Raw genomic sequence first — 27,700 nt, 5'->3', positions numbered from 1 at the left:
GGGGCAACTCTATTGTGCAGTGGATGGTATGTGTATGGAATGAGTGCCAGAGGATGTGGTGGAGGCTGGTACAATTACAATGTTCAAAAGGGATCTAGATGGGTATATGAATAGGAAGGGTTTGGAGGGATATGGGCCAAGTGCTGGTAAATGGGACGAGATTAGTTTAGACTATCTGGTCGGCATGGATGAGTTGAACCGAAGGATCTGTTGTCGTGCTATGCATGACTAGGAGATGGCAGTAAAACCAACACTGATCGTTATGAGAAGCTGTCTGTTTCATTCATGGGGAGGAAATTGACCATTGCTCTCAGTCTGGCTTACATGTGGCTCCAGACCCACAGCAATATAATTAACTGGCTAATGCAATGTCCTAACAAACCACTCAGATATTGAGAATCAGGGATGGAGAGACTACGCCCACTTCTGAGAAAGAAAAAGGAGACCAAACGCATTGAGTCTGTGGGACACTGCAATAACACGGTCTGATCGGGGAAGTAGTTAGTAATTCACTACTGCGGCCTAGTGCCCAGAGCTAAACTCCCCAGGAGTTGGAGACCAATGGGTTGGAGCCCATTGATCATTTTTTACTTTCTCGGGATATTGGAATCACTTAAAAGGCCAGCATTTCTTGCCCACCCCCAGTTGCCCCTTTAACTGAGGGATTGCTCAGCCACTTGTAGGCCTGACCAGGTAAGGACAGCCGATTTCCTGATGTTAGTGAAAAAGGTGGGTTTTTAGAAATGCCAAAATAACATTTTGCAACATTGCAGAAGTCAACTTCACAACTCCACCCCGTTCAGAATTGTATTGACAGTGGAGAGCTTCGGACACACTGGGCCTGAGGCTTACCCACTCAGTGACAATCTCGCTCGGCCACGATCCTGACTCAGCGTCTGCTCACCTTGACCATGCCTGCTCACTCTGACTGTGTCTGACCCTGACAGTGTCAGCTCACTTTGACAATATTACTGAGTGTGACAGTATCTGTGACCCTGATGGCACCTGATCCTCACATTCCAGAACGCCGGTCATATATTTTCCTCTTGTTTTGAGCAAGCAGTGGTACCTGTCATGGGAGGGAGGCCAGATGATGCTTCCGGAATGAAAATCTTGGGCCCCATGATAGTGCTGAGATATATTGATCTCGCTGCTGTTCTGGACCACATTATAGCGGCCTCCACTACCCCCCCCCCCCCCCCCCCCCCGCCCCCTGCAGTCAGTATGAACCTCACTTGAGTACAAACATAGGGCAGGAAGGTTGCAGAGTGGCCGCTATCCGAATGCAGCGTTCGTGCATATAGGAATCACTGAGCCTGAAATAGTAGGATGTACAGCTAACATGAGAGGGGTCAGCAGGTGCATCTGAAACAGGGGATTGTCACAGGGCTGTGCTTGTTTTTCTGCAGATGTCCATTGAGAGCGCCATCCAGTCTGCACTCTCTCTGAGCGGGCAACCCTCGCCATGGCGTATCCCATGAGCCTCAGCAATGCCAGTGGCCCGCAGTGCACACAGGAGAGCCGTGAGGAGAATCTCTTCTTCTCGTCTTTCTACGGGGTGGTCTTTGTGCTGGCTTTCGTTGGCAATATCCTGGCCGTGTGGGTTTTCTCATGCGACAAGAGCTCCAACACCACCACCAACATCTACCTGATGCACCTGGCGGTGGCTGACCTCTCCTACGTCCTTATCCTGCCCATGAGGATGGTCTACCACCTCAGCCAGAACCACTGGCCCTTCGGCGAGGTGCCCTGCCGCATCACCGGCTTCCTCTTCTACCTGAACATGTACGCCAGCATCATCTTCCTGACTGGCATCAGCGCAGACCGCTTCCTGGCCATAGTCTACCCGGTGAGGTCCATGCGCGTCAGGAAGCCCCTCTATGCCAACGTGGTCTGCATCGCCCTGTGGGTGGTCATCGTGGTGGGCGTGGCGCCGATGCTGGGCGCACCACAAACCCTTCAGGCGGGCAACGCCACCACCAAGTGCCTCCAGCTGTACCGGGAGAAGACCTCCAGTTTTGCCCTGGTGCCCCTGACGGTGGGCTTCGTGGTGCCCTTTGTGATCACGGTGACCTGCTACTTACTGATCATCCGCAGTCTCCGCAGGGGTAACCGCATCGAGAGGCACCTCAAAGACAAGGCTATCAAGATGATCATCCTGGTGCTCACCATTTTCCTTATCTGTTTCGTGCCCTACCACATCAATCGGTACATCTACATCCTGTTTGCCAGCACCGCCCGCTCCAGCTGCCAGGACAGGAGGCTCATCGCCCTCAGTAATCGCATCACTTCCTGTCTGACCAGCCTCAATAGCTGCCTCGATCCCGTAGTCTACTTCTTTGTAGGGGAGAAGTTCCAGGAGCGGTTCTGTCACTTTGTCTGCGGCCACAGGAAGCGAGCGCAGTCTGTAAGCCATGAGACCAAAACAAACGAGAGCTCGCTCAGCTGTAAGTCTGAGCTGTGAGCTCATCGAGAACCAACCAAGTGTTCCTTCATTTCACTGCAACTCATTGCTCTATATAGGCGCTGGTCTGTGTGAGTGACTGTGTGTGTCTGAGTGAGTTAGTGTATGCATCTGCCTTAGTATTTGAGTGAGTATGAGTGTGAGTGTGTGAGTGTGATTGTATATGTGAGTGTGAGTATGTGTGTGAGTGGATGTGAGAGTGTTTGAGTGTGTGAGTGCAAGTGTATATGTGTGAATGTGAGTGTGACTCTGTGTTTGTGTGAGTGCAAGTGTGAGTCCGTAATATTGTCTGCGTAAGTGTGTGTGTTCTATGTGAGGCAGTGTGAAAGTGGATGTGAGTGTGTGAGTGAGTGTGTGACTGGATGTGAGTGTGTGAGTGTGTGAATGGATGCGAGTGTGAGTGCCCATTGTTTTGTGTATCTGCTGAGTTGCCACAATTGACCTCAGCTACAGTACTCCAGTGAGATCTCAGCCAGTGCAGGCCAGTGAGATCTCAGCCAGTGCAGGTCAGTGAGATCTCAGCTAGTTCAAGCCAGTGAGATCTCAGCCAGTTCAAGCCAGTGCGATCTCAGCCAGTGCAGGCCAGTGCGATCTCAGCCAGTTCAAGCCAGTGCGATCTCAGCCAGTGCAAGCCAGTAAAATCTCTGCCAGTTCAAGCCAGTGAGATCTCTGCCAGTTCAAGCCAGTGAGATCTCTGCCAGTGCAGGCCAGTGAGATCTCAGCCATTTCAAGCCAGTGAGATCTCAGCCAGTGCAAGCCAGTGAAATCTCTGCCGGTTCAAGCCAGTGAGATCTCTGCCAGTGCAAGCCAGTGAGATCTCTGCCAGTGCAGGCCAGTGTAATCTCTGCCAGTTCAAGCCAGTGAGATCTCAGCCAGTGCAGGCCAGTGAGATCTCAGCCAGTTCAAGCCAGTGAGATCTCAGCCAGTGCAAGCCAGTGAAATCTCTGCCAGTTCAAGCCAGTGAGATCTCAGCCAGTGCAAGCCAGTGAGATCTCAGCCAGTGCAGGCCAGTGAGATCTCAGCCAGTGCAGGCCAGTGAAATCTCTGCCAGTTCAAGCCAGTGAGATCTCAGCCAGTTCAAGCCAGTGAAATCTCAGCCAGTGCAGGCCAGTGAAATCTCAGCTACATTACATGCCAGTGAGACCTCAGCCAGTGAAGCTCTGTGTAACCTTAGCCAGTAGGATCTCAACCACTGCAGCCTGGTAAGACCTCAGCCAGTGTATGCCGTGTTGATGACCTTTCCATTGGAACCCATCACAGACTGTGTCTTTGTCACCACCCCAACGTCTTCCTCTGATTCACTCACACTGTCTCGCTCTCTCCCATGCACAGACACACAACATGCACACATACACAGACAGACAGAAAGACACACACACATACATACACACACCCTTTCAGCGAAACAGATGCACCATCCAAGGAGCCTTCAGCACCATTTAACCCTCCAGCAATGGTCTCCAAAACTCCAGCACAACAGACCCACATCTCCCATTCCCTCCTGCAGCAGCTATAGCAGCAGGCACAGTCACCGTCATCACTGCACTCTGACAGGCTGGTCAGCTCATTGTGCTGGGATTTAGTGGAGCTGTCGATTACCCTGCTCTTCCTCCCCATATTGTTTTATAATCTTGCCTTTCGCACATACAATCACAGAGATGTACAACATGGAAACAGACCCTTCGGTCCAACCTGTCCATGCCGGCCAGATATCCCAACCCAATCTAGTCCCACCTGCCGGCACCCAGCCTATATCCCTCTAAACCCTTCCTATTCATATACCCATCCAAATGCCTTTTAAACGTTGCAATTGTACCAGCCTCCACCACTTCCTCTGTGTGAAAATGTTGCCCCTTAGGTCTCTTTTATATCTTTCCCCTCTCACCATAAACCTATGCCCTCTAGTTCTAGATTCCCCGACCGCAGGGGAAAGACTTTGTCTATTTACCCTATCTATGCCCCTCATGATTTTATAAACCTCTATAAGGTCACCCCTCAGCCTCCGCTCCAGAGAAATCAGCCCCAGCCTGTTCAGCCTCTCCCTATAGCTCAAATCCTCCAACCCTGGCAACATCATTTGTAAATCTTTTCTGAACCCTTTCAAGTTTCACAACATCTTTCCCAAGGGAAGGAGACCAGAAATGCACGCAATATTCCAACAGTGGCCTAACCAATGTCCTGTACAGCCGCAACATGACCTCCCAACTCCTGTACTCAATACTCTGACCAATAAAGGAAAGCGTACCAAATGCTGCCTTCGCTATCCTGTCTACCTGTGACTCCACTTTCAAGGAGTCCAGTGCACTCCAAGGTCTCTTTGTTCAGCAACACTCCCTAGGACCTTACCATTAAGTGTATCAGTTTTGCCCTGATTTGCTTTTCCAAAATGCAGCATCTCATATTTATCTGAATTAAAGTCCATCTGCCACTTCTCAGCCTATTGGCCCATCTGATCAAGATCCTGTTGTAATCTGAGGTAACCCTCTATCGCTGTCCACTACACCTCCAATTTTGGTGTCATCTGCAAACTTACTAACTATACCTCTTATGCTCGCATCCAAATCATTTATATAAATGACAAAAAGTAGAGGGCCCAGCACTGATCCTTGTGGCACTCCACTGATCACAGCCTCCAGTCTGAAAAACAACCCTCCACCACCACCCTCTGTCTTCTACCTTTGAGCCAGTTCTGTATCCAAATGGCTAGTTCTCCCTGTATTCCATGAGATCTAACCTTGGTAACCAGTCTCCTATGGGGAACCTTGTCGAACACCTTACTGAAGTCCATATAAATCACATCTACTGCTCTGCCCTCATTAATCTTCTTTGTTACTTCTTCAAAAAACTCAATCAAGTTTGTGAGACATGATTTCCCATGCACAAAGCCATGTTGACTATTCCTAATCAGTCCTTGCCTTTCCAAATACATGTACATCCTGTCCCTCAGGATTCCCTCCAACAACTTGCCCACCACCAATATCAGGCTCACCAGTCTATAGTTCCCTGGCTTGTCTTTACCACCCTTCTTAAACAGTGGCACCACGTTTGCCAACCTCCAGTCTTCCGGCACCTCACCTGTGACTATCGATGATACAAATATCTCAGCCAGAGGCCCAGCAATCACTTCTCTAGCTTCCCACAGAGCTCTCGGGTACACCTGATCAGGTTCTGAGGATTTATCCACTTTTGTGCTTTTTAAGATATTCAGCACTTCCTCCTCTGTAATATGGACATTTTTCAAGATGTCACCATCTATTTCCCTATATTCTATATCTTCCATATCCTTTTCCACAGTAAACACTGATGCAAAATACTCGTTTAGTATCTCCCCCATCTCCTGCGGCTCCACACAAAGGCTGCCTTGCTGATCTTTGAGGGGCCCTATTCTCTCCCTAGTTACCCTTATGTCCTTAATGTATTTGTAAAAACCGTCTAGATTCTCATTAACTCTATTTGCCAAAGCTATCTCATGTTCCCTTTTTGCCCTCCTGATTTCTCTCTTAAGTATACTCCTACTGCTTTTATACTCTTCTAAGGATTCACTCCGTCTATCCTATCTATACCTGACATATGCTTCCTTCTTTTTCTTAACCAAACCCTCAACATCTTTCGACATCCAGCATTCCCTGCACCTACCAGCCTTCCCTTTCACCCTGACAGGAATATATTTTCTCTGGGCTCTCATTATCCCATTTCTGAAGGCTTCCCACTTTCCAGCTGTCCCCTTTACCTGTGAACATCTGCCCCCAATCAGCTTTTGAAAGTTCTTGCCTAATACCGTCAAAATTGGCCTTTCTCCAATTTAGAACTTCAACTTTTAGATCTGGTCTATCTTTTTCCATCATTATTTTAAATCTAATAGAATTGTGGTCACTGGCCCCAAAGTGCTCCCCCACTGACACCTCAGTCACCTGCCCTGCTTTATTTCCCAAGAGTAGGTCAAGTTTTGCAGCTTCTCCAGTAGGTAATTCCCCTTTTTAGACGATATAATATCCTCAACAGGAAGAAGCCCTGTGTGGAAACATTACACTCCCTCACTGCAAACATTTCATCAAATCTCCATTTTCACTCCACTTCACTCAATGTTCAGTCTGCACTCTGACCTTACCCACAGGAAACAATGCAGTACTGTTTACCCCCTGCACATCTGCACCGCTTTTAATAAAAACACCCTTCCACCCTGTCCTTGTGCCGCTGAATAGAGAAATACATTCTGCAAGCCTTCATTCGCAGTCTCTGGCCCTCACCTGTGGTGACATTCAACTGGAGTTTCGAAAACTGAGAGGAGATCTCGTTGAAACGCTGAGGATTCGTCAGGGGTTTGACAGGGTCCATGCTGAAAGGATGCTTCCCGTCATGGGAGAGTCGAGAGGGCAGAGTCTCAGAGTAAAGGGGCATCAGTGTAAGTCTGAGATGGGGAGGAACTTCTTTCAGAGTCTTTGGAAACCCTTGCTGCAGAGAGCAGTGGGGAACAGTGTCCTTGTGCCTATGTAAGGCTGAGATAGAGAGATTCTTGATCAATTTGGGAATGAAGGCTACGGGGAGAATGCAGGCAAGTAACCGTGAGGAATGTGGGATCAGTCTATCGAGTGGCACAAGGCTCGAGGGACCAAATGGCCTACTCCTGTTCCTATTTCTTACGACTTTGTTAACGATCCTAGTTCCTACTCAATTTGTGAATAATCCCTCCTGTAGACTGAGATACATGGAGCTTTATTTTAACTGGAGCCAATCAGTCAGTTTTGATGCAGACTCAGTTTTGCTGCATGTGTTTCTGTATGGATCATACTTCATTGCACAACACTATAATAAATAGCAGTTAGCTTTATATAAACATTATTCAGTGTTGGTGTGATTATTATCAGTGGGATTTTGGCGGTTTCTCCTCAGTTTTGCCCTGGGATTAGCAGACATTGATAATGGGGGTTGGGTGACCCCGTGATCCTCATACGTTTTGGTCAAGTGACCATTCTGATTGAACAGGGCCGGAGGGGCGCGGTGGTGGCGGGAAGGTGAAGGTGTTTTGGCTCAGCCTCGAAATGTTCCGCACTCAGATGGGCAGCCAAAATGCTAATGATCTGAATCCGAAAGCCAATCTGCTAGGCTTCCGTGGAATTACTGGCAGAAAACGGGGTCCCAGACAGTGACTCGGTGATTCATCCACAGTCTCAGACCTAATGCTGCTGTCCTGGAGCAATGTACACATGCACTTTAAAAGGAAGGCGAGGATTGCTCTTTCTTGGCTAATGTGCAGCATCATGCTCATGTCCCACAGTGTAAACCCCATGGTCAGATCCCCAGACCTCAGCCATTTAACAGGGTTACAGGAATAGGAGGGGGGGGGGGGGGGGGGTCTGGGTAGGGTGCTCTTCGGAGGGATGGGTGTGCACTAGATAGACAAATGGCCTGCTTCTACACAGTAGGGATTCTATGATTCTACATCACACACTCCAATCTCAGTGTTACTCTCCACATCATACAAGTCGAGTCTCGTTGTAACTATCCGTATCACACACTCCAGCCTCATTGTTACTCTGTGTATAACATACTATGGTCTCAATCTCATTCTCTATATAATTCGCATCAGCATCACTGTTACTCTCCAACTAACACTTTCTAACCTTATTATTACTCCTTGTCTAACACACTCTCTGCTCAATATTGCTCAGTGACTAACACACTCCAACTGCATTGTTACTCTTTGCATAAAACAATCCAGCCTCATTGTTACTCCCTCTATAACACAATCCAGCCTGATCGTTATTCTCTGAATAACATACTCCAGCCTCATGGTTACTCTCCATATCACAGAGTACAGTTTCAATATGTTTGGGAAAATTGCTGGCTGGGAGACTTTAGCAGTGCTCCCCACTCTGTTGTCTATCACATTTACAGTTATTCTGCATATGATCTGTGTCCAATATTTCCATCGATGGATTGTGTGACACAACTTGTGACAATTAAAGACACTTGCACAAATTACACAGTCCATATCTTTTGTGAGTGCTGCGGATTCCTCTAACATTTTCAGAATAATGGAGCAAAAAAAAACAGTGGTGAGAAAGTTCCCTTCCATCTTTACCTGGACTAGAATCGTCTGTCAACACACAGCAATGTCCCTGAGAGTGCAGTAACTGGGCCAGGGGATTATGAATGGGTTACACCAGAGTCACATGTAAATCTAAAGAAAGCATTGGGTAGCAGTTAATGAAGCTCTTCCACCCTTGTCAATGAACCAGAACCAACTCCTGGGCAAAAACTCGCAAATGCATTTTCTTTCGGATCGTTCCATGTTGGTAGTTAACCTTATCCCAAATTTAGGACTGACAGGAACAGTCTAGAGGGCAGTGAATCTTTGGGATTCTCTCTCCCAGAAAGAATGTGGAAGCTCAGTCATTGGGATTGCTCAGGACCAATGGATTTCTGGGCATGAAAGAGATCAGGTGATATGATGGAAATTTGGACCGGCCAAGATCTAGTTGAACGATAGAGCGGGCTTGAGGGGCAGAATGGCCTAGTCTCGGCCCTTTTACAAGCTGTGAGGCTTGAAAAAGGGGGTGACCACGCGGTGAGCAGGGGCTCGGGGTGTAAAAGCCTGCAACAGCGGGGTGGAGGGGGGTGAAGGTCAACCATTGCTGTGTCAGAGCTCACCACCCTGTAATATCAGCCCGTGACCTCCTTCCACCCACCCTTAACATGCCACTCGGTATCCCAGTCCCAGTGCCCACCTTGAGTAGCTCTGTCCTTAGTCCATTCGCCAGTCACTGTAAATCCATCAGGATGTATGTTACAATTGGATTTGGGATAGAAGCTGAAGTGAGGTGAGGACATCGGATTAGTCCCTGTCTCCTGTTTACTTTCCTTCCCCTCCCTTTGCCCAGCAGACCCAAGGGCCTGGTTATGTGATATTGAGATCAAGACCGCTTTTAGCACTCGTTTTAACATACCTGCCCGCATTCTTGACAAAACCCAGGTCAGCCAGCGCGATGGAGCAAATCTCACAGCAGAAACAGTCCGGGTGCCAATTATTGTTCATCGCTTTGATGACACGGCCAATGATGAACTCCCCTGGGTGCAAAGAATGAAACATAATGTAAGCCGAAATGAAGTGCCCCAGAAGAAGATCCATCTGAAAGAAGGCTGGACAAATAATCCCCCATGTGATCATTTCCACCTTCTGCACGTTTGGAAATATCCAAGCCATTCCCTTGAATTTGAGTTGATTCATTATTGTTGCATGTACCTAGCTACAGTGAAAAGTTCTGTTTTGTGTGCAGTACAGGCAGATCATAACACACAAAATGCATAAGGGTAATAGGCCAGAGTGAGGAATACAATGCAGGGAAGGTGCACAAAGAGTGAGATCAACCCTAAATTTAAACTTTGAGCGTTCCACTCAGAAGTCTAATAACAGCGTGGAAGAAGCTGTTCTTGAATCTGTTGGTGCATGTGTTCTTGAATCTGTTGGTGCGTGCGTGTCTAACCGGGCTGGGAGGGGTCTATGATGATGTTGGCTGTCTTCCCCAGGGCAGTGTAGAAGTGTAGATGGAGTCAGTGGGTGGGAGGCTGCCTTGTGTGATGGACTGTACAACACTGTCATCTACAGAATGGGAATCCTGTTTCTCTGAGTTCTATCTGTTCCCCAAGACCCACTGAGCTGCTGATATTGGGCCAGATGCTTGAATGATTCTTTGTGACACAGATTGTATGATGAGCAGAATCAAATCACAGTGGAACATATCAACGCCTGACATTCATCAAAATGGTCGTTTTACGTCCTGACAGGTGCAGTGGGTTAATCAAACTCTCCCCCCCGAGTATAAAGGCTGGGACAGGGGGCATGAAGAGGCGTCACATCTTAGGAACTGAGCCAGGGAAGGTAAAGTAACCCAGTAGTGATCGTCTGTTTCCACAATACGCTACCTTAAGAGACTGGAAGTATTTATGACATTGGATGGGCAAGGTTTGTTCTTTGGGAGTATTTGTAGTTTCACAGAGTTACAGAACAAGTAAGCTGGGACTGTCAATTGATTTGAAAAATGTGGTGCTGGAGAAACACAGCAGGTCAGGCAGCATCCGAGGAGCAGGAGAATCGACGTTTCAGGTATCCACGGGATGAATGCAGATTTCTCCAGCTTCCTCATTTCCCCTCCCCCCACCTTGTCTCAGTCCCAACCCTCAGACTCAGCATCACCTTCTTGACCTGCAATCTTCTTCCCAACCTCTCCGCCCCCACCCCCTCTCCAGCCTATCACCCTCACCTTAACCTCCTCCCACCTATCACATTCCCAGTGCCCCTCCCCCAAATTCCCTCCCTCCTACCTTTTATCTCAGCCTGCTAGGCACACCAGCCTCATTCCTGAGGAGGGGCTTATGCCCGAAACGTCGATTCTCCTGCTCCTCGGATGCTGCCTGACCTGCTGTGTTTTTCCAGCACCACATTTTTCAACTTTGGTACTCCAGCATCTGCAGCCCTCACTTTCTCCTCACTGTCAATTGATTCCATAGAATTCCTACAGTGTGGAAACAGGCCCTTTGGCCCAACAAGTCCACACCAACTCTCCAAAGAGCATCCCACCCAGACGCATCCCCTAACCCTATCCCTGCAGTCCCACATTTCCCATGGCTGATGTACACATCCCTGGAAACTACGGGGCAATTGAGCAGGGCCAATTCACTGAACCTGCACAGCTTTGGATTGTGGGAGGAAACCGGGGCCTTGGGGTAAACCTATGCAAACATGGGGAGAGCATGCAAACTCCACAGCCTGAGGCTGGAACTGAATCCAAGTCCCTGGCACCGTGAGGCAGTAATGCTAACCATTGAGCCACAGTGCCACCCTGTTCTGTCTGTTGTTTGTAAGTGTCCCCTTGAGCCAGTATAAATGCATGACTCTGAATCCTGCACACTATTATAATGGCTTCAAAGTTTATCATTTTTGTGGACTTGAATTTGAAGGATTTGACACCTTGGACTTTTTTAAAATTGATGTTAGTGAAACATCAGTGGATTTTTTTTAACAAGACACTTTTTTGCTAGCTGTATTTCTTGTGATATTTGCTTGTTATGACTGTCAGGTTGCAGTATGTGGTTTGGAGGTTGTTTGGAATAGCTGGTGACCTGTCTGTTCAAGAGAAGGAGCTCCCCAGCTCAACACTCCTGTTTCTAAACAATAAAAACACCCAACGTTAATCTAGATTGTCCTCTCGAAGAGCAACAGGAAGACTTGTGTTTCCTGAGCAAGCTGTATCTGCCAAGATCCCAGCGAGAACGACCATCGCTTGGCAACAGCAGTCTGCACATGCCTGAACATCAGACTGACAGCCAGCTGAACATTTCAAACTTTGTCTGTTTTGCCTTCTAGAACTCGGTCATTTTCAGCAAAAGGTTTTTTTTTCCCCCAAAGAGTGAATCTTGCAGAGAAAATTCTGTTTTTTCCCATTGGTGTGTGCTATATTGTGTATGTGTGAATGCGCATTTGTTTTTAGGGAGGGAAAACATTTAAATTTTCCTTTTACAAACTGAATAATTAAACCAGTTTTATAAATTCATTAAATACGTTTTCTTTTATAATTATTTAATAAATTTGTGTTTATTAAAGAAACATTGTTGAGTAATCTTTTTAAGTCCAATATAGAGAAAGCATTTGCCAAATCAGAAACTGCTGAACAATTGCACTGTGACCTGAGGACTAGTGAGATTACAGAGAGACAGGGTGCTCCTTGGTCTCACTCAGAACAACACCACTGTGAGCTTCCTTTGTTTGGGTGACTCAGTAACAAAGCAGCGAGTCCATTGGTCCACTTACCAATGTGTAACTCAGAAAAGGAGTCAGATTAACAACGTCAAATAATCATTTTGATAAAGTAGGTGGAAGTGGGGATGCCAGTGATTAAAAAGATACATACACACACAAACACATACATGGAAGCACATTTACTGATGTGTCCTACACATGTATGCACACACGTCATTGCATTGGCATGTTCACACAACTTCACTTGCACCACACAAGCATGGTTAAGAACATGTACCAGGCCTGACAAGGCACACGGCCGGACAAAAACACTTGTGTGCACACATGCACAGAAACACATGTGCACATGCACATGCAAAAACCCTACATGTGCATATACACTCACACCTAAAGCCCAAATATACACACACACAGAAATGCAAACACACACACACACACAAAGATACAATGCTTGTTCCCACACAGACCTGCAGAAACACACGCACATGCAAACAAAGACAAGGACACAGGCACACGCATACACACACAGGTAGACACAGCAAACATGCTCACACATGCAAACACACATACGTGCAGACAGAGAGACACGCACAGAGACACAGACACATACACACAGAGACACATGCACACGCAGGCACACACACACAAACACACACACACACACACACAAACACACACACACACACAGAGCTAAGTGGCTCGAGCATTTGAAATGCCTCCATAGTTTATTCTTACCACATTGTCCACAGCATGGTGCAAACAACATCTGGAAGTCGTGTTCACAATACTTCCTACCTTCAAACTGAGAGAAAGAAGATCAGAGTCAACACAAGTTAAACCAGACAACTCACTGCAGCAGAACACACAGAGCCCAGTGAGATCCTGCAGTTGTATATTTACACAGAGCTGAGTTACAGCACCTTGCTGGATTCATTGCCCCGAAGGGAGGGCCGGGTGAGGAGAGCTCCTACTGCTGAGGTTGAGGGCCTCTGAGTGGAGCTGGAAGAGAGAGGGTCTGTGGGGGATACAGGGCCATGGAGAAAGAAGGGCTGTGTTAGGGAGTTTACAAAGGGGTGCAGAATTGGGGCTGGTTCGGTCAAGAGATCAATGCAGAGTCTGTGTCTTCACCAGAGTAAGTTACATTGAAGGTCAGTCTATCAAACGGAAACATTTGCAGGATAGAGTCTGAACATGTGTGTATAAGAGAGGGTGTATGTGTCAGAGGAGGTGTGTGAAAATGTTTGTGCATATGTGTGTGTGTGTATGCGTGAGTGTGTGTGCATGTATGTGAACATGTATATGTGAGTGAGAGCGTGAACATGACTGCATGTGTGTGTGTCAATGCAAGTGTGTGTTTGCAAATATTTGTGTGTGTTTGCAAGTGTGTGTATGTGCAACTGCAACTTTGTGTGTGTATAAGTGCAAGTCTGAGAGTTTTGGGAGTGTGTGTGTATGTCTGTGTCTGAGTGTGAGTGTGCATGAGTATGTGTATGAAAGTGTGAGTGTGTGTGTGCGAGTGCATGTGTGCACAAGTGTGAGAGTATGTGTGTGTATGAGTATGAGAATGTAGGAGTGTGCGTGTACATGAATCTGTATGTGTTTGCCCATGTGCGAGAGTGTATGCATGTGACTGGGTGTGTGTGCGTGTGCGTGTGTGTGTGTGTGTGTGCATGTGAGTGATCGGGTGTGTGTCTGAGAGTGCATGATGGAGTGTGTGTGCGTGAGTGGGTGTACGTATGAGAGACTGGGTGTGCGTGTGAGTGACTGGGTGTATGTGGATGTTACTGGGTGTGTGTGGATGTTACTGGGTGTGTGTGAATGTTACTGGGTGTGTGTGGATGTTACTGAGTGTGTGTAGATGTTACTGGGTGTGTTTGGATGTTACTGGGTGTGTGGATGTTACTGGGTGAGTGTGGATGTTACTGGGTGTGTGTGGATGTTACTGGGTGAGTGTGGATGTTACTGGGTGAGTGTGGATCTTACTGGGTGTGTGTGGATGTTACTGGGTGTGTGTGGATGTTACTGGGTGTGTGTAGATATTACTGGGTGTGTTTGGATGTTACTGGGTGTGTGGATGTTACTGGGTGTGTGTGGATGTTACTGGGTGAGTGTGGATGTTACTGGGTGTGTGTGGATGTTACTGGGTGAGTGTGGATGTTACTGGGTGTGTGTAGGTGTTACTGGGTGTGTGGATGTTACTGGGTGTGTATGGATGTTACTGGGTGTGTGTGGATGTTACTGGGTGTGTGTGGATGTTACTGGGTGAGTGTGGATCTTACTGGGTGTGTGTGGATGTTACTGGGTGTGTGTGGATGTTACTGGGTGTGTGTAGATGTTACTGGGTGTGTTTGGATGTTACTGGGTGTGTGTGGATGTTACTGGGTGAGTGTGGATGTTACTGGGTGTGTGTGGATGTTACTGGGTGTGTGTGGATGTTACTGGGTGTGTGTGGATGTTACTGGGTGTATGTGGATCTTACTGGGTGAGTGTGGATGTTACTGGGTGCGTGTGGATGTTACTGGGTGAGTGTGGATGTTACTGGGTGTGTGTGGATGTTACTGGGTGAGTGTGGATGTTACTGGGTGAGTGTGGATGTTACTGGGTGTGTGTGGATGTTACTGGGTGTGTGTGGATCTTACTGGGTGTGTGTGGATCTTACTGGGTGTGTGTGGATGTTACTGGCTGTGTTGATGTTACTGGGTGAGTGTGGATGTTACTGGGTGAGTGTGGATGTTACTGGCTGTGTGGATGTTACTGGGTGTGTGGATGTTACTGGGTGAGTGTGGATGTTACTGGGTGTGTGTGGATGTTACTGGCTGTGTGGATGTTACTGGGTGAGTGTGGATGTTACTGGGTGAGTGTGGATGTTACTGGCTGTGTGGATGTTACTGGGTGTGTGTGGATGTTACTAGGTGTGTGGATGTTACTGGGTGAGTGTGGATGTTACTGGGTGTGTGTGGATGTTACTGGGTGTATGTGGATGTTACTGGGTGTGTGTGGATGTTACTGGGTGTGTGTGGTTGTTACTGGGTGAGTGTGGATGTTACTGGGTGAGTGTGGATGTTACTGGGTGTGTGTGGATGTTACTGGGTGTGTGTAGATGTTACTGGGTGAGTGTGGATGTTACTGGCTGTGTGGATGTTACTGGGTGAGTGTGGATGTTACTGGGTGTGTGTGGATCTTACTGGGTGTGTGTGGATGTTACTGGGTGTGTGTGGATGTTACTGGCTGTGTGGATGTTACTGGGTGAGTGTGGATGTTACTGGGTGAGTGTGGATGTTACTGGCTGTGTGGATGTTACTGGGTGTGTGTGGATGTTACTGGGTGAGTGTGGATGTTACTGGCTGTGTGGATGTTACTAGGTGTGTAGATGTTACTGGGTGAGTGTGGATGTTACTGGGTGTGTGTGGATGTTACTGGGTGTGTGTGGATGTTACTGGGTGTGTGTGGATGTTACTGGGTGAGTGTGGATGTTACTGGGTGTGTGTAGATGTTACTGGGTGAGTGTGGATGTTACTGGCTGTGTGGATGTTACTGGGTGTGTGTGGATGTAACTGGGTGTGTGGATGTTACTGGGTGTGTGTATCTTACTGGGTGTGTGTGGATGTTACTGGGTGTGTGTGGATGTTACTGGGTGTGTGTGGATGTTACTGGGTGAGTGTGGATGTTACTGGGTGTGTGGATGTTGCTGGGTGTGTGTGGATGTTACTGGGTGAGTGTGGATGTTACTGGGTGAGTGTGGATGTTACTGGGTGTGTGTATCTTACTGGGTGTGTGTGGATGTTACTGGGTGTGTGTGGATGTTCCTGGGTGTTTGTGGATGTTACTGGGTGTGTGTGGATGTTACTGGGTGTGTGTGAATGTTACTGGGTGAGTGTGGATGTTACTGGGTGTGTGTGGATGTTCCTGGGTGTGTGTGGATGTTACTGGGTGAGTGTGGATGTTACTGGCTGTGTGTGAATGTTACTGGGTGTGTGTGGATGTTACTGGGTGTGTGTGGATGTTACTGGGTGTGTGTGAATGTTACTGGGTGAGTGTGGATGTTACTGGGTGTGTGTGGATGTTACTGGGTGTATGTGGATGTTACTGGGTGTGTGTGAATGTTACTGGGTGAGTGTGGATGTTACTGGGTGTGTGTGAATGTTACTGGGTGAGTGTGGATGTTACTGGGTGTGTGTGGATGTTCCTGGGTGTGTGTGGATGTTACTGTGTGTGTGTGGATGTTACTGGGTGTGTGTGGATGTTACTGGCTGTGTGGATGTTACTGGGTGTGTGTGGATGTTACTGGGTGTGTGTGGATGTTACTGGGTGTGTGTGGATGTTACTGGCTGTGTGGATGTTACTGGGTGTGTGTAGATGTTACTGGGTGTGTGGATGTTACTGGGTGTGTGTGGATGTTACTGGGTGTTTGTGGATGTTACTGGGTGAGTGTGGATGTTACTGGGTGTGTGGATGTTACTGGGTGAGTGTGGATGTTACTGGGTGTTTGTGGATGTTACTGGGTGTGTGTGGATGTTACTGGGTGTGTGTGGATGTTACTGGGTGAGTGTGGATGTTACTGGGTGTGTGTGGATGTTACTGGGTGTGTGTGGATGTTACTGGGTGTGTGTAGATGTTACTGGGTGTGTGGATGTTACTGGGTGTGTGTGGATGTTACTGGGTGCTTGTGGATGTTACTGGGTGTTTGTGGATGTTACTGGGTGAGTGTGGATGTTACTGGGTGTTTGTGGATGTTACTGGGTGTGTGTGGATGTTACTGGGTGTGTGTGGATGTTACTGGGTGTGTGGATGTTACTGGGTGTGTGGATGTTACTGGGTGTTTGTGGATGTTACTGGGTGTGTGTGGATGTTACTGGGTGTGTGGATGTTACTGGGTGTTTGTGGATGTTACTGGGTGAGTGTGGATGTTACTGGGTGTGTGTGGATGTTACTGGGTGTGTGTGGATGTTACTGGGTGTGTGTGGATGTTACTGGGTGTGTGTAGGTGTTCCTGGGTGTGTGGATGTTACTGGATGAGTGTGGATGTTACTGGGTGTGTGGATGTTACTGGGTGTTTGTGGATGTTACTGGATGAGTGTGGATGTTACTGGGTGAGTGTGGATGTTACTGGGTGTTTGTGGATGTTACTGGGTGTGTGTGGATGTTACTGGGTGTGTGTGGATGTTACTGGGTGTGTGTAGGTGTTACTGGGTGTGTGGATGTTACTGGGTGTGTGTGGATGTTACTGGGTGTGTGTAGATGTTACTGGGTGAGTGTGGATGTTACTGGCTGTGTGGATGTTACTGGGTGAGTGTGGATGTTACTGGGTGTGTGTGGATCTTACTGGGTGTGTGTGGATGTTACTGGGTGTGTGTGGATGTTACTGGCTGTGTGGATGTTACTGGGTGAGTGTGGATGTTACTGGGTGAGTGTGGATGTTACTGGCTGTGTGGATGTTACTGGGTGTGTGTGGATGTTACTGGGTGAGTGTGGATGTTACTGGCTGTGTGGATGTTACTAGGTGTGTAGATGTTACTGGGTGAGTGTGGATGTTACTGGGTGTGTGTGGATGTTACTGGGTGTGTGTGGATGTTACTGGGTGTGTGTGGATGTTACTGGGTGAGTGTGGATGTTACTGGGTGTGTGTAGATGTTACTGGGTGAGTGTGGATGTTACTGGCTGTGTGGATGTTACTGGGTGTGTGTGGATGTAACTGGGTGTGTGGATGTTACTGGGTGTGTGTATCTTACTGGGTGTGTGTGGATGTTACTGGGTGTGTGTGGATGTTACTGGGTGTGTGTGGATGTTACTGGGTGAGTGTGGATGTTACTGGGTGTGTGGATGTTGCTGGGTGTGTGTGGATGTTACTGGGTGAGTGTGGATGTTACTGGGTGAGTGTGGATGTTACTGGGTGTGTGTATCTTACTGGGTGTGTGTGGATGTTACTGGGTGTGTGTGGATGTTCCTGGGTGTTTGTGGATGTTACTGGGTGTGTGTGGATGTTACTGGGTGTGTGTGAATGTTACTGGGTGAGTGTGGATGTTACTGGGTGTGTGTGGATGTTCCTGGGTGTGTGTGGATGTTACTGGGTGAGTGTGGATGTTACTGGCTGTGTGTGAATGTTACTGGGTGTGTGTGGATGTTACTGGGTGTGTGTGGATGTTACTGGGTGTGTGTGAATGTTACTGGGTGAGTGTGGATGTTACTGGGTGTGTGTGGATGTTACTGGGTGTATGTGGATGTTACTGGGTGTGTGTGAATGTTACTGGGTGAGTGTGGATGTTACTGGGTGTGTGTGAATGTTACTGGGTGAGTGTGGATGTTACTGGGTGTGTGTGGATGTTCCTGGGTGTGTGTGGATGTTACTGTGTGTGTGTGGATGTTACTGGGTGTGTGTGGATGTTACTGGCTGTGTGGATGTTACTGGGTGTGTGTGGATGTTACTGGGTGTGTGTGGATGTTACTGGGTGTGTGTGGTTGTTACTGGCTGTGTGGATGTTACTGGGTGTGTGTAGATGTTACTGGGTGTGTGGATGTTACTGGGTGTGTGTGGATGTTACTGGGTGTTTGTGGATGTTACTGGGTGAGTGTGGATGTTACTGGGTGTGTGGATGTTACTGGGTGAGTGTGGATGTTACTGGGTGTTTGTGGATGTTACTGGGTGTGTGTGGATGTTACTGGGTGTGTGTGGATGTTACTGGGTGTGTGTGGATGTTACTGGGTGTGTGTGGATGTTACTGGGTGTGTGTGGATGTTACTGGGTGTGTGTAGATGTTACTGGGTGTGTGGATGTTACTGGGTGTGTGTGGATGTTACTGGGTGCTTGTGGATGTTACTGGGTGTTTGTGGATGTTACTGGGTGAGTGTGGATGTTACTGGGTGTTTGTGGATGTTACTGGGTGTGTGTGGATGTTACTGGGTGTGTGTGGATGTTACTGGGTGTGTGGATGTTACTGGGTGTGTGGATGTTACTGGGTGTTTGTGGATGTTACTGGGTGTGTGTGGATGTTACTGGGTGTGTGGATGTTACTGGGTGTTTGTGGATGTTACTGGGTGAGTGTGGATGTTACTGGGTGTGTGTGGATGTTACTGGGTGTGTGTGGATGTTACTGGGTGTGTGTGGATGTTACTGGGTGTGTGTAGGTGTTCCTGGGTGTGTGGATGTTACTGGATGAGTGTGGATGTTACTGGGTGTGTGGGTGTTACTGGGTGTTTGTGGATGTTACTGGATGAGTGTGGATGTTACTGGGTGAGTGTGGATGTTACTGGGTGTTTGTGGATGTTACTGGGTGTGTGTGGATGTTACTGGGTGTGTGTGGATGTTACTGGGTGTGTGTAGGTGTTACTGGGTGTGTGGATGTTACTGGGTGTGTGTGGATGTTACTGGGTGTGTGTAGGTGTTACTGGGTGTGTGTGGATGTTACTGGGTGAGTGTGGATGTTACTGGGTGTGTGAATGTTACTGGGTGTGTGTGGATGTTACTGGGTGTGTGTGGATGTTACTGGGTGTGTGTAGGTGTTACTGGGTGTGTGGATGTTACTGGGTGTGTGTGGATGTTACTGGGTGTGTGTAGGTGTTACTGGGTGTGTGTGGATGTTACTGGGTGAGTGTGGATGTTACTGGGTGTGTGTGAATGTTACTGGGTGTGTGTGGATGTTACTGGGTGTGTGTGGATGTTACTGGGTGTGTGTAGGTGTTACTGGGTGTGTGTGGATGTTACTGGGTGTGTGTGAATGTTACTGGGTGTGTGTGGATGTTACTGGGTGTGTGTGGATGTTACTGGGTGTGTGTGAATGTTACTGGGTGTTTGTGGATGTTACTGGATGAGTGTGGATGTTACTGGGTGTGTGTAGGTGTTACTGGGTGTGTGTGGATGTTACTGGGTGTGTGTGAATGTTACTGGGTGTGTGTGGATGTTACTGGGTGTGTGTGGATGTTACTGGGTGTGTGTGGATGTTACTGGGTGTGTGTAGGTGTTACTGGGTGTGTGTGGATGTTACTGGGTGTGTGTGGATGTTACTGGGTGTGTGTAGGTGTTACTGGGTGTGTGTGGATGTTACTGGGTGTGATCATGTGTGACTGTGTGTGTAAGGGCGATGGGCAGTGAATGTTCAAGGACACAGTGTTGAATGAAGCCTGTGGTCAGAGACAGGGCGGGTGAACTTCTATCCAGGACAGACCACCATTCTTCCATCGGTGATGTGCTGGTCTAATCACTGCCGCCCCACCGGGGGGTTAGCCCAGGCCCTCGTCGTCCCGTGGTGTGACAAAACCAGCATTGCCCCAGTGTCCTGATCGCCAGGCAGTGACCCTAACTCTGCACAATCATCGCAGCAATGACTGCGCTTTGGAACGACCTCACCAGCTGCCGGCACTCAGAGGGCGCTACCGAAACACAACTGCTGCCGCCCAGGTGGCCCTTACCTCGTAGAAGACTCCTCCTGGAAATTGCCGGAAGCACTGGGCACAGACGAAGCACTGCTCGTGGTAGAGCTCCCCGTTGCTGTTGACAATCCGCTCGGAGGGGTCAAAGTGCGAGTGGCAGCGCCCGCAGGTGGCACTGGCCAGTGCGTCAGCCATGTTACTGCCAGGGGGAAGGGAAGAGAAGGAGAGGAGGTGGGTGAGGACCCACTAACCTGCCCAGAGTTATCGTGCTGACTGCTCCCAGCTACTGGAGAAGGTGTGACCAGTCAGACTCTCTCTCTCTCTCTCTCTCACTCACAGACTTGGCGTACAATTATCAAAGCTGCTTTGTGAGCATCACCAGTTTCAGGGGGCCCTGATCAACACATACAAACACACACACAGCCAAAACTCTGTGCTGTAATCTCGGAGCTGCTGAGCCTGTCCCCTTCCCCAGGACCTCTCCCCAAATAAAGAAAACACTTGTTGCTGCTGTTTATTTTCCTCATCTGTCAGAGAGACCGGAGTTTTGCCCAGGCCCAGCACTGGGTCCCATCCAAACCCACCCTCGCCTAGTCTGCAGGTTTGTCCTAAATCCTTCCCCCGCCCCCAACCCCCCACCCCCCACCCCCCACGTGCCCTGTTCTCTGAGAGGCAGCTCAACGCCACTGCCCCCCTCCCTTGTCAACCCAGCACAGGCCCCCCTCGCTTTTGCCCGTTTTCAGACATCCAACCACCCCAAAAGCAGGGAGCAGTCCCCTCCCAGCGCCCGTCAGAGATCGATAGATTCTAAGATGTTGAAGGATGCCCAAGGGGCGTTGCCGGGGGAAACGGTGGCGAGGTAGAAAGATGGCAAGCAGGCTTTGAGGGGCAGAATGGTCTAAGCCCGGCCTCCCAACTTCTTTGATCCCACCTCCCCCGGTAGCGCAGCACCTTCCCTCCCCCCCCCCCGACCCCAGCGGCCCCCACCCAAACCGTTCGGTATTCACCAAGGTGCATCACGTTACTGACTCCAACAGTGCCCTTGGTCCGAACCACCCAGTTCACAGCCGCAGTGGCCCGGGCATCGTGAACAGTAATGAGCTTTCCCATGCTCTACTCCTGCCATCACTAAGACCCACCCACACCCTCTTCCAGAATCTTGAAGGGGTGCAGGAAAGGTTTACAAGGATGTTGGCAGGGTTGGGGGGTTTGAGCGGAAGGGAGAGGCTGAATAGACCTGGTATATTCTCTTTGGTGCATCAGAAGCTGAGGGTTGACCTTATATCATCAGGGGCATGGATAGGATCAATACACAAGCTCTTTTCCCCAGGGTAGGGGAGTTCAGAACTAGAGGGCATAGGCTTAAAGTGAGAGGGGAAAGATTTAAAAGGGACAGAAGGGTCAACATTTTTTTATGCAGAGGGTGGTGCGTGTATGGAATGAGCTGCCAGAGGAAGTGGTGGAGGCTGGTACAATTACAGAATTTTAAAGGCATCTGGATGGGTACATGAATAGGAAAATGTAGAGGGATATGGGCTAAATGCTGACAAATGGGACTGGATTAATTTGGGATATCTGGTCGGTGTGGACCAGTTGGACTGAAGAGTCTTTTCCCACACTGCATGACTACAGTCATCGAGTCATACAGACCCTTTGGTCCAACCCTTCCACTCCAACCAGACATCCCAATCCGACCTGGCCCCATTTACCATCATTTGGTCCCATCTCCCTCTGAACCCTTCCTATACATATACCTATCCAGATGCCTTTTAAATGTTGTAACTGTACCCACCTCCACCACTAACTCTATGACTCCAAGTTGCCACAGCTCACCCCTGCCTCAGTTTATTCCCTGCTGTCACCTTGATCCTGGATCCCAGTCCCGCTCCTGGCTCGTCTCCCACTTTCTGACTCCTGACAAACCTGAGGAAGTTCAGACCTCTGCTGGTTGCGTCCTGACACTCCAGTAAATCCCTGTCACTCCTGAGCCCTGCACTGACTCCCAGTCAAACAATGCCCTCCTTTGTCAAACTCTCTCTGTCCGTTCCGTCAGCCCCTCCTCACCGATGTCGAGCCATGGAGGTCTGCATCACAGAGAAAGGCCGTTCAGGTCTGTGTGAGTCAAAAACAAGCAGGGAACTATCCTGATCCCATTTTCCAGCACTGACAGAGACGGTCTGCTCCAGTCCACAGTCCACTCGAACCTCCCGAGTGTCCCGAGCTCGCTCCCAGCCAAATCCATTGCCTAGGCCCAACCTCTGGAAATCCCGCCGTCCACATCTCCGCACCCACCCCCTCTCTCTGCCTTTAAGACCAATCTCAGCTGAACCTCTGAACATCCTGACACAGCCTGGGAGTCAGTGTTTCTTAATGGGATTCCAGTGAGAGACTGTCGGAAGTTGTTCACCTTTGGTAGAGTCTGTGGTTGTAAATTGTTGAAACCACAGTAAACCAGGAAGGGCCCAGCTGATTGATGACACGTGAGTACGAGGATGAGGAACGGTACAGATATGTTTGAGTGACAGGTCAGGACCGAGCTCTGAGTGAGGAGGGTACAGACCCCTCTGGCTCAGAAGGAAGGAAAACTCGAGAGAACTGGCATCAGTGGATGTGTTTTTGCCAAATATTTATTTGGAGTGTAAACAGGATGCTGGGTGTTGTGGACTGTGGGAATGTTTACTCAAAGCTGACAGAGTCCAGTGAACCAGAGATTCCAGCACACACCCTGATCAGACCAGGGCCAGACTACAAGAGCTCACCCCCAGTGTCACACTCGCGGTCACTCCCAGTGTCACAGAGATGGTCACTCCCAGTGTCCCCCCGCAGAGTCACACTCAGAAAGGCAGAAAGGTTGAGTTGAGAATTATCAGATCAGCCCCCTGATGGATTGGCAGACAATACTCAATGGTTTACTCGGCTCCTTAGATTAGATTACTTACAGTGTGGAAACAGGCCCTTCGGCCCAACAAGTCCACACCACCCCGCCGAAGCGCAACCCACCCATACCCCTACATTTACCCTTTATCTAACACTACGGGCAATTTAGCATGGCCAATTCACCTGACCTGCACATCTTTGGAGTGTGGGAGGAAACCGGAGCACCTGGAGGAAACCCACGCAGACACGGGGAGAACGTGCAAACTCCACACAGTCAGTCGCCTGAGGTGGGAATTGAACCCGGATCTCTGGCGCTGTGAGGCAGCAGTGCTAACCACTGTGCCGTCCTTGTCTTATGTTCTAAGGGAAATCATGCTGTGGAAAATATCAAAAAATATTTCCTTTTTCTGTGTAGCTGGGACCTCCTGACATACCTCTCTCTGAATCACTCACTCTCTGGGGCTGAGGACAGACAGTGGCCTTAGACCTGCGTAATGGGAAGTGCTAGGAACAGCAGCGAGCTGCTGGCATTCTCCTGGGGATTGCAGAGTCTGTGAGAACGTGCTTCCTGATGCAGAACCCTTCATCCAAAAGTATTCGTCAGGGATTGCTGGCTCTGAGCCAAGAATTCCGACCTTCCCTGGGGACCTGGACAGCTAGAGTCCAAATCCAGGACCCAGCCTGTGTCCAGTCGGTCACACAGGGATTTCTGAACCCCGATCAGGCTGGGTACACAATTGCTAATAGAGCAGCCGGTTTGGGTTTTGGCCCTATAGCCTTCTCAGACTAACAAGGACAGGGGCACCAAGGGGCTGCTCTCTCCTCAGAGAGAGACGGACTGGTAGTGGTTTAACCTGAGGATCACCATGTCTCAGGAGAGGGGAGAGAGTGAGGAGGAGAGTTCCTCCATGGCAACTCTGCGTCACGAGCAAGCCATCCAGCCAACTGAGCTAACCCTTAGGGCAGATATGGCTGCACTAGGGACCAATACCATTGCGACAGGGATGAATACAGGCTAACGGTCCCATAGCATAAATAAAACTTGAAAGGGGCCAATCAATCAGTATTGGGGAATATTGGGGGTTGGGGGGGGTGGGTGAAGCTGAAAGAGTCACCAATTCCCCAGCAGTGAGTAAAAGTGGCTGTAGTAATCTGTGGGGACATTTATACCGATACTTAGGGCTGCTGGGGAGGATTAATATATCAATAGGCAATGATGCTCCCATTGGGTAAATTAAGCTTTAATAGGGACATATATCACAAGGGGATGGCAAGGATATAAATAAAGCTGTAATAGGGATTACCCCCCTCAGGGGTAAATACAGCTGTAATAGGGATTACCCCCCTCAGGGGTAAATACAGCTGTAATAGGGATTACCGTCCCAGGGGTAAATACAGCTGTAATAGGGATTACCCCCCTCAGGGGTAAATACAGCTGTAATAGGGATTACCCCCCTCAGGGGTAAATACAGCTGTAATAGGGATTACCCCCCTCAGGGGTAAATACAGCTGTAATAGGGATTACCCCCCTCAGGGGTAAATACAGCTGTGATAGGGATTACCCCTCTCAGGGGTAAATACAGCTGTGATAGGGATTACCCCCCTCAGGGGTAAATACAGCTGTGATAGGGATTACCCCCCTCGGGGTAAATACAGCTGTAATAGGGATTACCCCCCTCAGGGGTAAATACAGCTGTGATAGGGATTACCCCCCTCAGGGGTAAATACAGCTGTGATAGGGATTACCCCTCTCAGGGGTAAATACAGCTGTGATAGGGATTACCCCTCTCAGGGGTAAATACAGCTGTGATAGGGATTACCCCTCTCAGGGGTAAATACAGCTGTGATAGGGATTACCCCTCTCAGGGGTAAATACAGCTGTGATAGGGATTACCCCCCTCAGGGGTAAATAGAGCTGTGATAGGGATTACCCCCCTCAGGGGTAAATACAGCTGTGATAGGGATTACCCCTCTCAGGGGTAAATACAGCTGTAATAGGGATTACCCCCCTCAGGGTAAATACAGCTGTAATAGGGATTACCCCCCTCAGGGGTAAATACAGCTGTAATAGGGATTACCCCTCTCAGGGGTAAATACAGCTGTGATAGGGATTACCCCCCTCGGGGTAAATACAGCTGTAATAGGGATTACCCCCCTCAGGGGTAAATACAGCTGTAATAGGGATTACCCTCCCAGGGGTAAATACAGCTGTAATAGGGATTACCCTCCCAGGGGTAAATACAGCTGTGATAGGGATTACCCTCCCAGGGGTAAATACAGCTGTGATAGGGATTACCCCCCTCAGGGGTAAATACAGCTGTAATAGGGATTACCCCCTCAGGGTTAAATACAGCTGTGATAGGGATTACCCCCTCAGGGTTAAATACAGCTGTAATAGAGATTACCCCCTCAGGGTTAAATACAGCTGTGATAGGGATTACCCCCTCAGGGTTAAATACAGCTGTAATAGGGATTACCCCCTCAGGGTTAAATACAGCTGTAATAGGGATTACCCCCTCAGGGGTAAATACAGCTGTGATAGGGATTACTCCCCTCAGGGTTAAATACAGCTGTAATAGGGATTACCCCCTCAGGGGTAAATACAGCTGTGATAGGGATTACTCCCCTCAGGGGTAAATACAGCTGTAATAGGGATTACCCCCTCAGGGTTAAATACAGCTGTGATAGGGATTACCCCCTCAGGGTTAAATACAGCTGTAATAGGGATTACCCCCATCAGGGTTAAATACAGCTGTGATAGGGATTACCCCCCCTAGGAGTAAATACAGCTGTAATAGGGATTACCCCACAGGGGGTAAATACAGCTGTAATAGGGATTACCCCCCTAGGGTTAAATACAGCTGTAATAGGGATTACCCCCTCAGGGGTAAATACAGCTGTGATAGGGATTACCCCCCTCAGGGATAAATACAGCTGTAATAGGGATTACCCCCCTCAGGGTTAAATACAGCTGTGATAGGGATTACCCCCTCAGGGGTAAATACAGCTGTAATAGGGATTACCATCCCAGGGGTAAATACAGCTGTAAAAGCGATTTCCCTCTGGGGATAAACACAGCTCTAATAGGAATGACTAATTTAGTCCGGGACTAGGGCTGATCTGGATATGAAAGTGCTTGGGAACCGTGTGAGCACAAGCTGTGGTTGTTTTTGAGATGCCTTGAATAAAGCAGACATACAGAAAGGGTTAATCAGGCACTGGGAACTCCAGTTTAACTTGAACATCGTGTCCCAGACTCTCTCTGTGTCTAACAGCTCAGGCAGCCCAGTCACAGAGACACACCAGATCCTGGGTTAAACCACAGACTTTGTACTTTCCATATCATACCCCCAAGAACTGGTCACTGATTTCAGTCAGAGCTTCTAGGCAGGACAGTGACCTAGGCAGGACTGAGAGTGGCCCAGGCTGCACAATGGGGCAGACTGACCTGGGAAACAGATCCCTTCATAGAGCAGCAGAGGTGACCAGGGCTAAGGGAGAAGGGGCTGAACAGAACATGTGCATTTACAACAGGTCAGAGATTGAGAGTCTGAATAAATCACCGAGACTGTCTCTCTGTTCTCCCACTGATTGCAGGCAAGTGGAAACCCTCTGGGGAAAAGCACACACAGGAAAACACACAAACAGGTCTCTGCTCTCTCACCACTCCCATAGTCAGGAGGAAAACCCAGTGGGAAACGATAAAAATAAGACACACTTCCTGGAACTGTGACCAACTGTTCCTGATTATTAACTCTTCAGAAAACTCGAAATATACATCCTGGGCAACAAAATGACCAGACACTAAATCTGAACCGTGAATCACTTCATAGCAACTGGGAATGTTTGATAATTCCCCAGAAAACAGGAAACAGAAATCACAACAATACTGAGAGAGTGCTGCATTGTCAGAGGGTCAGTAATGAGGGAGTGCTGCACTGTCAGAGGGTCAGTACTGAGGGAGTGCTGCACTGTCAGAGGGTCAGTAATAAGGGAGTGCTGCACTGTCAGAGGGTCAGTGCTGAGGGAGTGCTGCACTGTCAGAGGGTCAGTACTGAGGGAGTGCTGCACTGTCAGAGGGTCAGTAATGAGGGAGTGCTGCACTGTCAGAGGGTCAGTACTGAGGGAGTGCTGCACTGTCAGAGGGTCAGTACTGAGGGAGTGCTGCACTGTCAGAGGGTCAGTAATAAGGGAGTGCTGCACTGTCAGAGGGTCAGTGCTGAGGGAGTGCCGCACTG

General features: G+C 48.8%; 2 protein-coding genes across 3 annotated transcripts in view; one reads left to right on the top strand and one right to left on the bottom strand.

The window, feature by feature from the left end:
- The window catches only part of LOC140479139 (uracil nucleotide/cysteinyl leukotriene receptor-like), a 32,511-nt gene extending 25,208 nt beyond the window's left edge, over window positions 1-7,303 (top strand). Inside the window, exon 2 of the mRNA XM_072573090.1 lies at window positions 1,410-7,303. Coding sequence (XP_072429191.1) covers window positions 1,466-2,464 — 999 coding nt within the window. The 5' untranslated portion in view covers window positions 1,410-1,465 and the 3' untranslated portion in view covers window positions 2,465-7,303. The remainder of the gene's footprint in view (window positions 1-1,409) is intronic.
- Window positions 1-27,700, bottom strand: part of LOC140479140 (LIM and senescent cell antigen-like-containing domain protein 2) — a 174,265-nt gene that overhangs the window by 72,013 nt on the left and 74,552 nt on the right. For both annotated transcript variants that reach the window (XM_072573092.1, XM_072573091.1), the window contains exons 2-4: window positions 20,625-20,784; window positions 12,957-13,023; window positions 9,412-9,532 (exon numbers count right to left, since the gene is read on the bottom strand). In XM_072573092.1, coding sequence (XP_072429193.1) covers window positions 9,412-9,532; window positions 12,957-13,023; window positions 20,625-20,784 — 348 coding nt within the window. The remainder of the gene's footprint in view (window positions 1-9,411; window positions 9,533-12,956; window positions 13,024-20,624; window positions 20,785-27,700) is intronic.

The sequence above is a fragment of the Chiloscyllium punctatum genome, chromosome 6, assembly GCF_047496795.1.
Source record: "Chiloscyllium punctatum isolate Juve2018m chromosome 6, sChiPun1.3, whole genome shotgun sequence".
Classification (NCBI taxonomy): domain Eukaryota; kingdom Metazoa; phylum Chordata; class Chondrichthyes; order Orectolobiformes; family Hemiscylliidae; genus Chiloscyllium; species Chiloscyllium punctatum.
The sequence above is the reverse complement of the archived record's forward strand: the minus strand, read 5'-3'. Positions and strand labels throughout refer to the sequence as shown.